The following is a 17,069-nucleotide window of genomic DNA, read 5'->3' on the forward strand; positions in this document are numbered from 1 at the left end:
GAGATTTGGGTAGGGACACAGAGCCAAACTGTATCATTCTGCTCTTGCTCCCTATGAAATCTCATGCCCTTCTCACATTGCAAAATACAATCATTCCTTCTCAATAGTCCCCCAAAGTCTTAACTCATTACAACATTAACTCAAAAGTCCAAGTCCAAAATCTCATCTGAGACAAGACAAGTCCCTTTCACCTTGAGCCTGTAAAACTAAAATAAGTTAATTACTTCCAAGATACAATGGGGGTACAGGCATTGGATAAATGCTCCCATTTCAAAAGGGAGAAATTGGGACTTTAGGGCCCATGTAAGTCTGAAACCCAGTAGGGCAGTCATTAAATCTTAAAGCTCCAAAATAATCTCCTTTGACTTCACATCCAGGTGACACTGATGCAAGGGGTGTGCTCCCAAGGCCTTGGGCATCTCTTCCCCTGTGGGACTGCAGGGCTGAACCCCATCATCTTCTTTCAGAGGCTGGCATTGAGTGCCTGCAGTTTTTCCAGGTGCACAGTGCAAACTGTCAGTGGATCTACCATTCTTGAGTCTGGAGAGTGATGGCCCTCTTCACACAGCTCCACTGGGCAGTGCTCCAGTAGGCCCTCTGTGTGGGGTCTTCAGTCCCACATTTCACTTCCACACTGCCCTAATAAAGATTCCCCATGAGGGCTCTTCCCCAGTAGCAGACTTCTGCCTGGACATCCAGACATTTCCATACATCCTCTGAAATCTAGGCAGAGGCTCCCAAGACTCAACTCTTGCCCTCTGTGCACACATAGGCCCATCACCACATGGAAGCCCCTAAAGCTTGGGGCTTACACCCTCTGAAGCAATGGCCTGAGCTGTACCTTGGCCACTTTTCACCATGGCTGGAGCTAGAGCAGCTATAATATTGGGCACCATGTCCCAAGGCTGTACAGAGCAGCAGGGCCCTGGACCTGGCCCACAAAGCCATTTGCCCCACCTAGGCCTCTGGGCCTGTGTTGGGAGTGGCTGCCCTCTTAGGTCTCTGAAATGCCCTGGAGGCATTTTCCCCATTGTCTTAGCTATTAACATTTGATTCATCTTTACTTATGCAAATTTCTGCAGCTTTGAATTCCTCCCTAGACAATGGGTTTTTCTTTTCTACCACATGGCTAGGCTGCAAATTTTCCAAACTTTTTCACTCTGCTTCCCTCTTAAAAATAATTTCCAGCTTCAGATAATTTCTTTGCACATGCATATGAGCTGATGCTGTTAGAAGCAGCCAGGTTATGTCTTGAATGCTTTGCTGCTTAGAAATTTCTTCCAGCAGATACCTTAAATCATCTCTCTCAAGTTCAAAGTTTAACAGATCCCTGGAGCTGGGGCAAAATGTTGCTAGTCTCTGCTAAAACATAGCAAGATTGACCTTTACTCCAATTCCCAATAAGTTCCTCATCTCCATCTGAGAACTCCTCAGCCTGGACTTAATTGTCCATATCAGTATTAGCATTTTGGTCATGACCATCCAAAAAGTCTTTAGGAAGTTCTAAACTTTCCCTCATCTTCTGTTTTCTTCTGAGCCCTCCAAACTGTTTCAATCTCTGCCCCTTTCCCAGTTCCAAAGTAATCTTTGGATTGCTTTTCCACATTTTCAGATATCTTTATAGCAATGCCTCACTCCTGGCACCAATTTTCTGTATTAGTTCATTCTCATGCTGCTATAAAGAAATACGTGAAACTGGGTAATTTATAAAGAAAAGAGGTTTAATCTCTTCATGGTTTTGTGGGTTGAACAGGCTTCTGCTTCTGGGGAGACCTCAGGAAACTTACAGTCATGGCAGAAGGCAAAGGGGGAGCAAGCACCATCTTCACCTGGCAGAGTGGTGGGGAGGAGGAACTACACACTTTCAAACAAGCAGCATTAGGGGGATGGTGTTAAACAATTAGAAACTGCCCTCATGATCCAATTACATCCCACCAGGCCTGTCCTCCAACAGTGGGAATTACAACTTTACATGAGATTTGGGTGGAGACACAGAGCCAAACCATATTAACTATAAACTTCATTAATAATCAACTAAGTACAAAATAACCTAACACAGTATTGGTTTAAAATTACTGTACCTACTGGGCGCAGTGGCTCATACCTGTAATCCCAACATTTTGGGAGGCCGAGGCAGGCAGATCACTTGAGGTCAGGAGTTTGAGACCAGCCTGGCCAACAAGGTGAAACCCCATCTCTACTAAAAGTACAAAAATTAGCCAGGCATGCTGCCCCTGTGGGGTGACCTATTGTGGATTGGATTGGGTGAGTGGCAGCCCTGGTGTTTGCGTTGGACTGATGGCCTCACAAGCACACTGAGGTTTCTTGCTGAGAGAATCCCCATGGGGTTCATGGGGTGAGTTCACGGGGCCAACCTGGTATGGGATTTTCACCTCATCAAAATGATGGACACTTACCACAATCTAGTGAATTCAGGGTTAATCAAACAACACCATGCCTAACGTAGTAGAGTCGTGACTTTCCTGAAGCCCATGCATGGTCCAGGTAAGTGTCATCTACCAAATCATCTTAGTTTGTATATGGGTGGCAAAGATTCTTGGGGGAATGAGATGCATGTGTCTCCTGGGAGTGAGCAACAGGGAACTCTGGTGTCCTGGTGGCTCCTCCTCATTTCCCTCCACCACCCAGGCCCTCACCACCCAGCTACAGCAATGATAGCTCTGCCTCTTCACTTCTTCCCTCAAATGTATCCATTACCCTAATCTCTCACTTCTTATGGACTTTTCTTGTGTAAGTGCGGGCCCAGAAGTGCTTTGTGAACTCATGGCCTCAGAGTTGAGCATACAACAGATTCTCCTAGGGGGCTTGCCAAGTAACAGAGTATGGCATGTGCCCCCAGAGGCCAGAGTCTGGGGTTGGTGTAGGGCCTGGGGATGGGCCTTTCTACTCATCTAGGTAGAAATGCCAATTAGTGAGTGACCCTGGTCTAAACCACCCCACTTTACACAGAGGTAAGTGGTTAGGAGGGGTCTGTGGCCTGAGCAGCCTTGATGTGGGGGAAGCACAACAGAATGAAGATGAAGAGCACCTGCCCTTTTTCACCCAACCCACAGCACCCTGAATGCAAATGCTTCAGGATGGCCTCGGCTTCCACTACCAACACTGAGATTCAGACCCTGGTCTTCTGACAGGGCCCCTTAGGCTCTTGCCTGGACACATTTGTCCTCCTCCTGTGTTTAGAAACTGGGTTTTGTTGACGTGACAAGAGCTAGGTGACTTTTCCACTTTGATTAGTGGGGAGTGTGGGCGTGAGCTATTTTTTCAAACTTTCCCATGAGTTTGCCAAGCGGTGCCCTTCATCAGCTTGGGAGATAAGGGCAGCACGTTGGGCCTTTGCACAGATTTACATCATCCCCTGTGTTGATCATGGAACATAAGCAAAACATCACCTTGTTTTTTTTCCCCCATGTGAAAAACAACTTCCTTTCTGAGGTGTCCCTGGATTGCAGCATTTCTTCCCTTTGAAAGTTTGACTTTGCCCTTGACTCTTGTATTGTTTTTCAGAGCATCGATTGCCCAATTTTCAGCTGCTGGTGAGTAAGCAGCACATTGCATGAAGGCAGGATTGGGAAGAGCAGATGATGGAAGTGCCCGTGTGACTGTACCACCCCAGAGGCTCTCCAGCCTCTGCCCTTGGCAGTAACGAGCCACCGTGCAGCTCAGGATGACAATAGCTCCTGTTCATGCAGTGCTTTCTTGTACCAGACATCCATCATCCCCATCTTATGGTGAAGAAACTGAGGCCAGGGACTTTATGCAGCATGCTAGGACATAGAAACCTAAGGCACAAAAACAAACAGTCTTGCTCCAGAGCTGCTCTGCTGTTGATACTTCCCAGCTTTCATGACCTCCCCTTCACGGGCTAACACAATTGTCAGAGTTGAGTTGTTGAGTTCAATGGTCAACACTTGTTCTTGCAGTTCCCACAACGAAAAGACAGATGGATTATGAAGTGCCATAAAATTACTGGCAGAGGCCGTGTATGGCCCTATTCATAGGCACCCCCTGGAGTGACACAATGGGACTGCTATGATTATGTGTCTCTCACCTTTTCTGAATCACTGATAGTGGTTTCCTTTTCTTCGCAGCACAGAGAATTTGCAGTGAAGCAGGTGGTCTCCTGGTCCCTGATTTAACACCTTTTTTTTTGCTCAGTTGATTTAATACAAATTCCACGTCTAGCACTGAAAGCTTTCCACACTTACCCCAACCCCCGTTCATCCCTGCCTCCCAAAATATGCTCCCAGTTGCCCCTGCACATACAGACATTTTTGGTTCTAGCCTATATAAAATGCCTGTATGGTATGGCAGGAAGGGTAAAAGCTTTGATTTGGGTGAAGAAGGGGCTTCACCTCCAGCTGGTGGTGATGAGACCTACTGGCAACTTTGGCTTGTGTGGCTTGGCATGAGGTATGCCCAGTACAGTAAACATTTATGAAACACTAGCTCCCCCTCCCCTCCCTGCTCTCGAGCTCTGATTCCAGTGCCCTGTGAAATTGGATTCATAGTTCTTTATCAAATGGGCATGGGGCACCTATTGGTGCCTGTGTGGTGCTGGACCGAGGGACATCTATGTGCTTGTCCCCTGTTCACTAAACCAGGTGAGACACACACACACACACACACACACGTAGATAAGCATTTATTTTAGCTCTTCAGCATGAGTATAACCCAATGTGACATTAAGCATCAGGAATGCACAGGGGGCCACTGAAGTCAGGCTGTGCAGAGGCGAGGACATTTATGGTGGGTCCCCAGGGATGGAGAAGGGGTCATAGGAGGAAGGAGTAGTGCCATGAAGATATAACTGAACCCAGAATGGTCCTCATCCTTTGGGTGGTCAAAGGCCCCTTAGAGTCGTTGATGACTCCCAAAGAAGCACACGGTTGTGCAGGTGGCTCCAGGGAGTCCGAGGGGCCTTTAGCCAAGGCTTGGACCTCATATATAGCTCTCTGGCTTTTCTTATCTGTCTCTAACTCTTCCTCTCACCAGTTTTGGTCACTATGTGGGCCATCCCATCTGAAGCATCATTCCATAGTCCCCTTCCTGATGCTCTTTTCTTTCTTTCATGCATTAATCACAAGCTGCAGTGCATTTGTTAAAGTATTTGTTTACTATTTTTCCCCCTCTACATCTTTGAGGGTGGGTCTCTGCCTTCTTCATGGCCAATCCTCAGCTTCTGTCTGGGTGTGTGGCTCATGCTCGGAAGGGGTGCAGAAATGAGGGGTCCCCAGGTGCCGGTTCCCTCCCTGGTGATCTTCCAGAACCAATCTTCCTTCCTTCCTTCCTTCCTTCCTTCCTTCCTTCCTTCCTTCCTTCCTTCCTTCCTTCCTTCCTTCCTTCCTTCCTTCCTTCCTTCCTTCCTCTCTCTCTCTCCTTCCTTCTTTTCTTCAATTCCTTCTTCCTTTCCTTCTCTCCTCTCTCTCTTTTTTTTCTCTTGAGTCAGGGTCTCACTCTGCCACCGAGGCTGGAGTGCAGTGGTGTGATCATGGCTTACTGTAGCCTCAAACTCCTGGGCTCACGTGATCCTCTCACCTCAGCCTCCTGAGTAGCTGGGACTACAGTCATGCACCACCATGCCCGGCTAATTATTTTTATTTTCACAGAGACAGGGTCATGCTTTGTTACTCAGGCTGGTCTCAAATCCCTGGCCTCAAACAATTCTCCCATGTCAGCCTCTCAGTGTTGGAATTACAGGCAGGAGCCACTGTGCCTGACTCAGAACTTCCTTTCTAAGGATGTCCACTCTCTTAGCTTGCTTATACCCCTGTGGTGGTGGCCTGCTGCCTTAACGAGGAGTCTAAACCCCTTTGCACAGCCTCCAGGCCTCTTTGTGCCTGCTCCCCTGCCACTCCCTGCCTGTTATTCCAGCTCCCAGCAGGTAGAACTACTGGCTCTTCCCTGAACACACTGCACTCTTCCCACCTGTCTGCCATCACCCCACCATCATGTCTATTCTCCCACATTGAACACCCCATTCCTTTGCTGCTTGGGGGAAGGCCACTTACCCTCCAAGACCAGCCATGGCCAGCAGCTTATGGAGACATACCCAGACACAAATAGATCTACTGTCTCTTCCCACCTCACTTATCCTAGGTAGGTTGTAAGTAGCCCGCCCTTGACAGACCATCATCCTGCTAAATGAGGGCAAGACTGTGGCTCAGTGTAGGGCATTCCATCACCCCTTTCCCCCACACCTAGCTCAGTACCTGCCCCACATTGGAAGAGTACCTCTCCTCCACGCCACTGCGGTCACTGTTGGGTGAGGAAAAGAATGCAGACAGAAGCTTGGGAGCTTGAGATGGAGAAGCTGAAAGGAAGAGCAATTCATTCTGATGGGGCAGCTGTAGGAGGTGGGGGATATCAGGATAGATTCCTGCAAGAAAGAGTTTCCGGAATGGATGGAAGAGACCATGGACTTGATGAGCATAATAGGGTGATGGAAGTTCAGGCGCTAAGAACAGCAAGACCAAAGTCATGGGGTTAGGGTCAGGCTTCCCCAGCCTCCCCAGCCAGCCATGAGAGTCAGCACTGGGAGCACCAAAGATTACAGAGAAAGGCAGGCCAGGCTGTGACCCCTGCCAGGGGGCAGTGGGGCTTGGGGATTCACGAATGTTTCCAGAAATGGCTGTGTGAGCAGTCACATCATCGGCTGTGACTCTGACCTGCCAGGGCAGGGCTGCTCACTCCCACACACGATGGACAGATGGACAGACGGCTTACACAGGCCTGTAGGGAGGGGCCTGGCTCCATCTGTGTTGACAGAGGGTCAGGAGTAGGAGGAGAGCTCTGTCTCGTTTGGGGGCTGTTTGGTTTGCTGTCGCTATGAAGCAAGCAAGGAAAACATTTGGGAAATCGATCCTTGAGGGCACGAATTTTCACTACATGCAGGAGAAGTAAGACCTCAGGGAGGATGGGTGGGACGAATGCTGAGCAAGTGCACAACAATCCAGGGCCAAGTACACTGCCTGGCACGCAGCAGGTGGCCTCCAGATATTTACCAAAGAATTGCCTCTTTCATGTGTTTCATTAAGAAAACATTTCAGGTGTGGGCACGGATTGCAAACCGAGGAAGTCAGAGAGAAAATCCAGAGCACACATTCTTCTTCTGGAAATCAAATTGCTTAGGGATCTACCCTAAAAATGTCAAAAAATTCAAAACTGTTGGTCAGTTCCTTTACCAAATGCCAAACTCTGCTCTGTACAGAAATAATGACAAACAATCATAAACTTCCAACAGCAATGACTTCACTTACCTTATTTTGATTTTTGCAGGAGATGCTGGGGCCATCACTCTTTGGAGATTTTAGAGGTAGAACAAAAGCCAGCTTGGCAAATCCAAGTCACTTTCCGAAGGCCACAGAAACAGGAAAGTGGTGAGAAAAGGAGGTCATCAATTAATTTCAACTCGGTTATTTTTTTATTTTTATTTTTTGAGTCGGAGTCTCGCTCTTGTCTCCCAAGCTGGAGTGTAATGGCACGATCTTGGCTCACTGCAACCTCTGCCTCCTGGGTTTAAGCGATTCTCCTGCCTCAGCCTCCTGAGTAGCTGAGATTACAGGTGCCTGACACCACGCCCGGGTAATTTTTGTATTTTTAGTAGATATGGGGTTTTGCCATGTTGGTCAGTCTGGTCTCGAATTCCTGTTCTCTGGTGATCTGCCCACTTCAGCCTCCCAAAGTGTTGGGATTATAGGCGTGAGCTACTGCGCCCGGCCCCTTGGTTATTCTTTAGATTGATAGTGTAATAGACAGTGTAAGTATATCTACAAATTCAGAAGGTTAAGAAAGGGTATGCAAGGAAAACCAGTCTGTCCCTCAGTCACATTTTTCACCACCACCCACAAGAAGGCATTGCTATCAATTTATGTATTCCTCCCAAAACATGCAATAAATGTAGAATCAGTTGCATACACTCATCTTATTTTTATTGTACACAAACAGTACCACACTAAGTATTTGTACTTAGCTAGGAGATTTTACTTAAGTTGAATCACTTTACTTGAATTTTAGAGATTTTTCCCTATCAGAAAATCAGAGTTGCTCCTTCTTGTTGATAGCTCTCTGTCTTCCAGTGGAAGCATGCCCCAGGATTTATGTATCCAGCACCTAGAGATGGGCATTTAGGTTGTTTGCAGTATGGCTTCAGGATAGGGATTGGCTCGTGTATCTTTTCACATAAGTTTAAAATGATCTCTCACATCTGTCTCATCATCTGTAGGATAAACAGCTGAGGGTGGCATTGTTCGAGCAGACCGCTCTAGCTCCAGCTTCAGAATTTCAGGACAGTTATTACTTTCACCTGCCCTTACACCTGCCCTGAAGGGCACGGCAGGGATCATTTCCTTGAAAGTAAGAATGACTGTCGCTTGAGGTGATTCAGCAATGCTCTACTATTTTAGAGTGTTTTAGCCAGATTACAGAGAAAGGCATTTACTTAGGGCTTGCTTACGGTAAGCAGGACTGTGTGGGCATCAGAAAAGTGAATTCTTGTTCAGGATGCACCATTATAGCCTCTGTGACTTGGAGCTGGCAATATCCTTCCTTCTCTGGCCTCAGTGTTCTCCTCTATAAAGCAAGGGGCTGGACAAGCCACCTCCAATTTCCCAGTTTGGCAACACCACTCCTAAAGGATCTGAAGGGACAACAGGAGGCCCAGGCCTGGAGGTAGAGTAGCCCAGAGCCTGTGCCTGGAATGGGAGGCAAAGATGGTGCCAGGTGGGTGGGAAAATGTGGGGTTTGGGGATCACAGGAGAGGCCAAGGGGCAGGCCTAGAGCGTGGCATGCTCCCTGATCACAGCTCTCCCCTGGAAGGCCATGGAGGGAGTCATGGGGAGAGCCTGCAACTCCTGGAGATAAGCGTGATTCTAACTTTCTCTGAAGGATTTTCTTCTTGTGACTTCTTTCTTGTGAAAGAGAATATCCAATACATGAGAATTTTAACTAAAGAGAAAACCATTGCATTTGCTACTGATAAATATCTGGCCTGTGCCTGAAAGTCACAGGTGCCCTGGGATCCTGGCTCCACTGCTGACAAGGCCTTGTTAGACCTTCTTAACTGCCCCTCCAAAGAGGAGAAAGGCTCTTGGAGGTAGAGTGAGATTGGGGAGCTTGGCAGAGCCCTAGGATGAACTGTGTTTTTTTGTTTTGTTTTGTTTTTGTTTTCTTTGCAGGTTGGAGACTTTTTCCTGCAGAAAGAAGCAATTCTGGGCTTTTCCACAGCTAACCTGCTAGGGCTTGCAGAGACCCGGATTCTAACCCCATCTCGCCTTTCCTCACGCGGGACCTTGGTTTCTGCATTTGAGAACTGCTGGGTGGGCTGGTGTTACCCAGGAGTTTTTCATTTTTGCAGGAGACGCTTTGCAGGAGATCTCTAGGGCTTTTTCTGGGTCAATTAAAGAGCCTGACCAGCTGGGCCTGGGCTGTCGTTTTAACAAAAACAAACGCCATCCCCCTCCCAGCTGAGCACTTGTTAGAACTGGACTTTAACTCAGGGCCTGAACCCCCTAACAACAGGACAAACAGTATGAAATCAAAACCGTTTACCCTCCTCCCACCTGCGGTTTGCGTAGGGCCTTGGGCGCACTAGCAAAACAAACTTATTTTGAACACTCAGCTCCTAGCGTGCCGCGCTGCCAATCATTAACCTCCTGGTGCAAGTGGCGCGGCCTGTGCCCTTTATAAGGCGCGCGCTGTGTCCAGCGAGCATCGGCCACCGCCATCCCATCCAGCAAGCATCTGCCGCCGCGCCGCCGCCACCCTCCCAGAGAGCACTGGCCACCGCTCCACTGTCGCTTGTCCAGAGTATGGGCCACCGCCCGCCGCCACCAGCCCAGAGAGCCTCGGCTCCTGTCTGCTGCCCGCGCCTGGAGATGTCAGAGGTCCCCGTTGCTCGCGTCTGGCTGGTACTGCTCCTGCTGACTGTCCAGGTCGGCGTGACAGCCAGCGCTCCGTGGCAGTGCGCGCCCTGCTCCGCTGAGAAGCTCGCTCTCTGCCCGCCGGTGCCCGCCTCGTGCTCGGAAGTCACCCGGTCCGCGGGCTGCGGCTGCTGCCCGATGTGCGCCCTGCCTCTGGGCGCCGCGTGCGGCGTGGCCACTGCACGCTGCGCCCGGGGACTCAGTTGCCGCGCGCTGCCGGGGGAGCAGCAACCCCTGCACGCCCTTACCCGCGGCCAAGGCGCCTGCGTGCAGGACTCTGACGCCTCCGCTTCCAATGCCGAGGCTGCAGGTACCACAGTCCCGCCCCTGCCCCGGCACCTCCTGGCCCACCGGCACCTCCCGTCCCCACTCCCCTAACTACTGGGTGGGGCTGGAGCCGGGCAGGGGCTTGTCCACAATTAGCGCTTGAAACCAGAGCACGTAGTTGGGGAAGGAGCTTGGAGTGGAGACCGATCATTGCATGGTCTTGGCAGGACGTGCCCTGGGAAAAGAAGGAAGATGTTCCAGGGCACACATAGCTTAGTGGAGACTCAAGGAGGAAGCTCGCACTTGGCCCTCGTCGTAGCCCAGTGATCTTTAGATACCCAGACAGCAAGAGTAGAGGGAGGCGGTGGGGCTGCTTTCCTCAGTCGGGTTGCCACCCTGGGTCCCCCACCAGTCTCGTTGCCAGCACGTGGGCAGCCCCAGTGGCTGGAGCATCCGGGAAGGCCTAAGAAGGGAATCCCTCCTGCTGGCCTCCCCAGGAGGTGTTTGGAATGTCCTTTGTAATATACGTCCTGGATACAGTATGTGCTACCCAGATGTTTACAGAACATAATGTGAGAGTTGAGGCTAAAAGCTTCACTTCCATTCATTGCCATAGAAAAACAATGTTTGATGTGTATGTTGCCCCCTAAGAACATGACAATCAGGTTCTTTCCTGGATTTAAGCAGGCATTTGTTTGTAGCGGGAAGTGGAGGAAATGCCTCTTTCTCTACTCCAGCCCCTATCTCCTCATCTGGGCTGCTTGCACGTCCTGTGCCATTCTCGGAGGAATCAGGACTTCCATACCCTGATAGGGTGTTAGAGTGAGTGTGTGAGAGTCAGTGACCCTTCCAAGGAGGCAACAGGGTTTCCTTGCGGATTCTCTGCCCTTTAGAGGAAATGAAAGGGAGTCCTCTCACTGATCCTCAAGGAGATGAATTTCCACAGGGGGTCCCTTACAGCCCGTTTTCTGATTCTGTTCATGCACCTTTGGACTCTATCTGCAAGATCCTCTTGGCACGAGGGTGGGTTGGGGGTGTTGCAGAGAAGTCCCTTAGGATGTGGGAAGGCAGGGGCCCCAAAATAGAAGAGGGTAGTACTTTGGGTCAGGAGAGCTGCATTCTAGACTCCACTTCTAGATGAACTGTACCGTTCATTCAGGGATATTAGTAAAATCCCCATTTTAAGGATGGGGAAGCTGAGGTTACGACGCGCCCCACTAATGCGGTTAGGAATTGAACTCTAATCCTGGCTTCTTTGGGGTTGTTCTCAGCCTCAGCAAATGCGTTTGTTGCTCTGCTCCCCTGCTGCTTTAAAAGCGGAAACGTGGGGCATCCTTGCCAGTCCCCAAAACTTAGAACTGTCAGGAACAGAGCTGGCATTGCTGTTGTCATTTCTCTTCCTGGAAACCATTACAAGGTCCTTTACAGTGAGAGTCAGTGAAAATCGGGTTAAGGAATGTGGCCGTCCTCATGGCCCAGACTGGTTTTGAGGGAAGGAAGTGATCTCGTGGGGGCCCGGAGGTGCGGATGCTTTGGGAGGGCTCATGGGGTCTGCAATGTTTCCTGGCAGGGAGCCCTGAAAGCCCAGAGAGCACAGAGATAACTGAGGAGGAGCTCCTGGATAATTTCCATCTGATGGCCCCTTCTGAAGAGGATCATTCCACTCTTTGGGATGCCATCGGTACCTATGATAGCTCGAAGGCTGTCCATGTCACCAACGTCAAAAAATGGAAGGTGAGGCCCAGCAGGTGGGTGGTGGGAACTCTCCTGTCAGAGGCTGTAGCTTGAGTTGGCTGTGACAAGCAGACCTGGTCCACTCCTTCCTGGTCCTGATGTCCTGGAAAGAAATGCTTTCCCCCCAAACCTAGTGGCCATTTCTCAGCTAAACTTTCTCAAGCTGTGAACACAAGGACTTTCAGGAGAGATGCCTACTGGATGCAAAGAAAATGTAGTTCCTGATAATAGGTTACTTCATGTCTCTGAGCTCCTCTCTAAATAAGGGTGTCAGAGCTTTGAGTTACATTGTTCCAAAACTTAGTACAAGGCCCTGACTGCTTTCACCTCCATTGTATCATTTGCTTCCCTTTAAAAAAATTGTCAAAATAAAGACATAAAATTTACTGTTTTAACTATTTTGAAGCATAGGTTTCTGTGGCATTAAGTAATATACATCATTAACTATTTTAAAGCATAGATTTCTGTGGCATTAAGTAACAATAAGTAATGCACGTTATTCTGCAACCACCACCAATATCTACCTTCAGAATTTTCATCTTCCCAAACATCAACTCCCCATTATCTTAATTAATGTCTGTTTTGAATTCTACCACTTGAGGGCGACAGAGAATCAAAGTCGGAGTGACTTGATTTGAGAAAAAAAATTACTTCCACAAACATGCCCTCCCAGAAAAAGGGAGGATTAAACCATTTTCTCAACACTTTGGAATTTAATCTGAGAATAACGATAAATGGAGGAAAGTTAATTGTTAAATTATCCAAATGAATGCCTTAATCCTCACTTGATTTAGTTTATGTAAAATAACATTGTAGATTGCAGAGGAAAGTTATTCAAAATCTAGAAATCTCTTCTGCTAAATTCTTAATTAAGAGCTATGCCCACTCTTCTTCTAACCAGATGGCGGGTGCCCAAAGTATTCAGTAGGTGGCAGGAGGAGTTGGGAAGAGTTGTGTGGTGTTGGTGAGGTTCTTGCCTGGGGATGTTTCTGTGCAGGTGTTGGGAGAGTGTTTGGTGAGGGAGAGAATGGTGTTCTTGTTCTTTATCTGAACAACTCAAGACAGACTAACCACAGGTGGGAAAAAGAGGCCCAGTGGGAGCACATCACATGACACCTAGTCCCAGGTCCCCATGGCCAGATCATAGGGCCACCCCTGCTTCTACAAAACCTCTTCCATCTGTCATTGTCTAAGCTGATAATTCACCGTGTCTTGTTAGATATACTAATGTAAAGTTATTCTCTTAGGAGCCCTGCCGAATAGAACTCTACAGAGTCGTAGAGAGTTTAACCAAGGCACAGGAGACATCAGGAGAGGACATTTCCAAATTTTACCTGCCAAACTGCAACAAGAATGGATTTTATCACAGCAGACAGGTAGGTGGCCTTGCCAGTGTGTGTCGTCAGGGTGAAAGGGACTCCTGCCCTACATTCCTGCCAAGCCATGGTCATTCATGGCAAAGAATATCCCCTCCAAAGTAGACACCAGAACTGGTTGTCTTGAGCCAGATCCACCCCTCTGGGAACCTGGAACATCTAGGCGAAGATAGCCTATTGAACAGGTCAATGTGTCACCACCAGAGGAGGAAAGCCTGCACTGGACCAGGGGCCCTGGGGCTGAGCCTGAGCTCCATCACTCAGCAAGCCAATAGCTATGGAAGACTTTCCTAGGCCCCATAATGCTTGGATCTCAGGTTCCTCACTTATACAAGAGAGTAAGGGAACATACTTAACATAGAAAAGCAAGTATCTATTTGTACAGCTTTTACACTTTCTCTCTGAACTGTCTAATAAAACACAACAACATTTTTGTGGCCTGCCAGATAATAAATGAGATCAAACAGACCAAGATTTCATGTTGAGGAGTGCTTTAAGCCTCAGTGAAGTACAGGTTCTGTAGATTTTATTGAGAGAAATTGAGGACTAGGCCCTGCTTCACAGGCAATGCACAGTGGGGTACACATGTGACATGTTCCCTCTGGGTTGGGCTCCCCTGACATTGGGCTATGAAGCAGACAGCTGTGCACACGCTGTGCTGTTTAACACACGTAAGAAGTCATTATTGCATGTGCCACTCAGTCACTGTCTCTATTTTATGATGAGAACCAGGAGGGCGTGAGATTTACCGGCATCATTGGCAGCTGGTTTCACAGCCGGGACTATTGGCTTGGCTCTGCAGTGCTTGGCTGCACTGAAAAAAGGGCCAGCTATGACTCTACATTCCCCTGTCACCTTGTCATCTGCTGCTCTTGACCTTGGTCTTGTCTTTGCAGTGTGAGACATCCCTGGCTGGAGAGGAGAGGCTCTGCTGGTGCGTCTACCCTTGGAATGGGAAGAGGATCCCAGGGTCTCCAGAGATCAGGGGAGACCCCAACTGCCAGACGTATTTTAATGTACAAAACTGAAAACAGATGAAATAATGTTCTGTCACACGAAATATTTAAGTATATAGTATATTTATACTGTAGAACACACACACTTATATATATGTATATGTATATATATATAACTACTTTTTATACTCCATATATAACTTGATATATAAAGCTGTTAGTTTATTTATTCACTGTAAGTTTATTTTTTCTACACAGTAAAAACTTGTACTATGTTAATAACTTGTACTATGTCAACTTGTATATCATGAAACACTTCTCATCATATCGTATGTAAGTAATTGCATTTCTGTTCTTCCAAAGCTCCTGCGTCTGTTTTTAAAGATCATGGAAAAATACTGCCTAGAAAATGCAAAATGAAATAAGAGGGAGTAGTTTTTCAGGTAGTTTAAAGGAGGACAGTTAACTTGTATATTCCATCATTCACATTTGATATACATGTGTAGGAAAAGTTAAAGTGTTGATTATGTAATCAAAGCTACCTGTGGTGATGTTGCCACCGGTTAAAATGTACACTGGATATGTTGTTAAACACGTGTCTATAATGGAAACATTTACAATAAATATTCTGCATGGATATACTGTTATGTCTGTGGATGTTTATTTAGTGATATTATCTTTGTTTCTGAAATCCCTTTGTCCTTCACCCTCACCTTCCTTATACATTTTGTGCTTTAGTGATATCAAGATGGCGTTTTGGGTCCGCAGAGCCCCTTGTCCCAATTACCCTAGATGTTGTCCCAGCTGCCGCAGGGTTTCCACTTCCCAGTGGCATTGGGACCTTCCTCCTCTGCCCGGGCAGGCTGGGCATTCCTGTGTCCCACCTCTCCTTAGTCCCCAACCTCCCCAGGGTCCTTAGCCTCTTCCTCTTGGTTTGGTTTGTCCCTTCCGTTCAACTTATAAATAGGAACAGGGTTTCTTTCGTCTTAAACACAAGACAGAGTGCTTCCTTGTTTTGCTCCCTAGCCTTTCCCTTGCTTGCCCTCCCTTTCTGCTAGCCTCCTTCTTCCACAGGCCTCCCAGCATCCTTTTGTCACTTCGGTTTCCATGACTGAGCCCTGATTGCAGCTCTCTTTTCTGCTCCTCAGAGCTCTTTTTCCTTAACACTGTGCCCTGCTTGGTGTGCCCAACGCTGCCCCTCCTAACTCTTGAGCACCCTATTGACTGCTGCTTTCCTCCCCTCCACATCTTTCCTGGCACCTTGCTCATCGCAGGGGATTCCATCCTGGTCTGTTGGCTGCCTCCAGCCCTGTCTCCTGGACTCCCCCTACTCTTTGTCGGGGGGAAAGCCCACACTTCTCTTTGCCCCAGGCCACTTCTTGGAGGCTGCTTCTCTCATCTGTGGGGCTGGAGGCCTCCCTGACATTCTGTTTTTTCCTGGAGCTCCAGCTCCCTATCTTGGGTCTCCCGTTTAACACTCCAACCCCACAGCTGCCAGGTTGCCATCCTCTCTGCCATGCCCATAGGGCTGGTCTGTAAACTCAGCACTCAGACTCATCAAGAGGAGCAGCCAGACTGATGTGGGACAGGGACAGACTGATAGCTGCAGCCCAGGACCAGGAGGTCTGTTCATTTGCTCAGGTAATGAAACCACATCTGGCACAGCAGCTGCAATTGGAGTCACCACTCCATTAAGCTTATAATAATTCACTGTTATTCTCCAAGATCCATTTGTCTTCTGCACAGGCCAAATAGCAGAGTTCAATGGGGATGTGGTGAGAATTAGCACTCCTGCATCTTTCAAATCCTTGATGGTGGCACTAATTTCTGCCATCTCTCTGGGAATGCAATATTGCTTCTGAACTGATCAATGTCAGTTCAGAGCCAGTACCCTGTAGTTCCTGAAAGGTCTGATTACTTCCTTTCCCTCAATCCACAACTGCCCTGGTGAAAGCCTCTAGATCCCTTTGGAGAAGACTGGGAGAAATATTTTCAACAGTGTACTGGGGTCCTTTTTCAAGGAGGCCCAGCCTCCCCCTTCATTCAAGGGGTTCTAGGTCTATAAACTGGCCTGAGAATTGATTGAGATGCCAAGACCCTCTGTTTTGATGATTCAAATTAGATTTTTGTTCACTTGTCCTTGAACTTTCCTGCTTATATAAGTCAATAGCAATTTAGTAGGTTTCCTATCAGTTTCACTTCTAGGAATGTCATGATCAAGTAGCCAACACCATATATCCACAGGAGCCTGACTATTCTGAGTGCTGCCTTGGCTCTGCTGTCTGTTAGAGTAACTGCACCTACCTTGCCTTTGTTGGTTGAGTGCCTCCACTTGGTCTCTGCTACCCTTGGGATCTCATTACTTCCATTGCATTTATGTTTCCCAATTCAGCAGCTGCGGTTCCAACTGTACGGTCTGGCCTACAGAGAAGAGCAATGCCAGAGCTCTTCTACCATGCTGAGGCTCCCCTCACAAATGTATTCTTCACGATCAAGGTACAAGGTGTGCCCTTTGGACCTGCCCATGGTGGGTAAGAAGGTCTTAAATAACAAATTCCTTCTAATTCAATTCCTTAGACATTCCTTCTAGTGTCCCTAAGCCTTTGAGTTCATTTCTACTGTAAATCAAGGCAGATATTGCAGTTCAAGATCTTTTGGTCTATGCTACTTTTGGTCTATGTTTCAACCAAGTAACTAAATAAACTGTTGGAGCCATTTCTAGCTTCCTGAATTGCAATCTTAAACACAGAATCTCTGCTTAGTAAGCGTATATCAATAAATTCAGCCTGATCCAACTT

At 48.0% G+C, this 17,069-nt stretch overlaps 1 protein-coding gene across 1 annotated transcript; it reads left to right on the forward strand.

The window, feature by feature from the left end:
- The first annotated feature begins 9,564 nt into the window (after nt 1-9,564).
- Nucleotides 9,565-14,908, forward strand: IGFBP1 (insulin like growth factor binding protein 1). The gene is made up of 4 exons (XM_050783437.1): nt 9,565-10,248; nt 11,776-11,939; nt 13,187-13,315; nt 14,212-14,908. The coding sequence occupies exons 1-4, from the start codon at nt 9,828-9,830 to the stop codon at nt 14,341-14,343; spliced, it is 846 nt and encodes a 281-aa protein (XP_050639394.1). The 5' UTR covers nt 9,565-9,827; the 3' UTR covers nt 14,344-14,908.
- The last annotated feature ends 2,161 nt before the right edge of the window (nt 14,909-17,069 follow it).

The sequence above is a fragment of the Macaca thibetana genome, chromosome 3 (genome assembly GCF_024542745.1).
Source record: "Macaca thibetana thibetana isolate TM-01 chromosome 3, ASM2454274v1, whole genome shotgun sequence".
Taxonomy (NCBI): domain Eukaryota; kingdom Metazoa; phylum Chordata; class Mammalia; order Primates; family Cercopithecidae; genus Macaca; species Macaca thibetana.

What these genes read in the sequence shown, in the direction of transcription:
- IGFBP1 (XM_050783437.1), top strand. Translation starts at nt 9,828, where the DNA reads ATGGGCCACCGCCCGCCGCCACCAGCCCAGAGAGCCTCGGCTCCTGTC. An exon ending in TTCCAATGCCGAGGCTGCAG is followed by an intron (nt 10,249 to 11,775) that starts GTACCACAGTCC and finishes GTTTCCTGGCAG; the next exon opens with GGAGCCCTGAAAGCCCAGAG. An exon ending in CCAACGTCAAAAAATGGAAG is followed by an intron (nt 11,940 to 13,186) that starts GTGAGGCCCAGC and finishes TTATTCTCTTAG; the next exon opens with GAGCCCTGCCGAATAGAACT.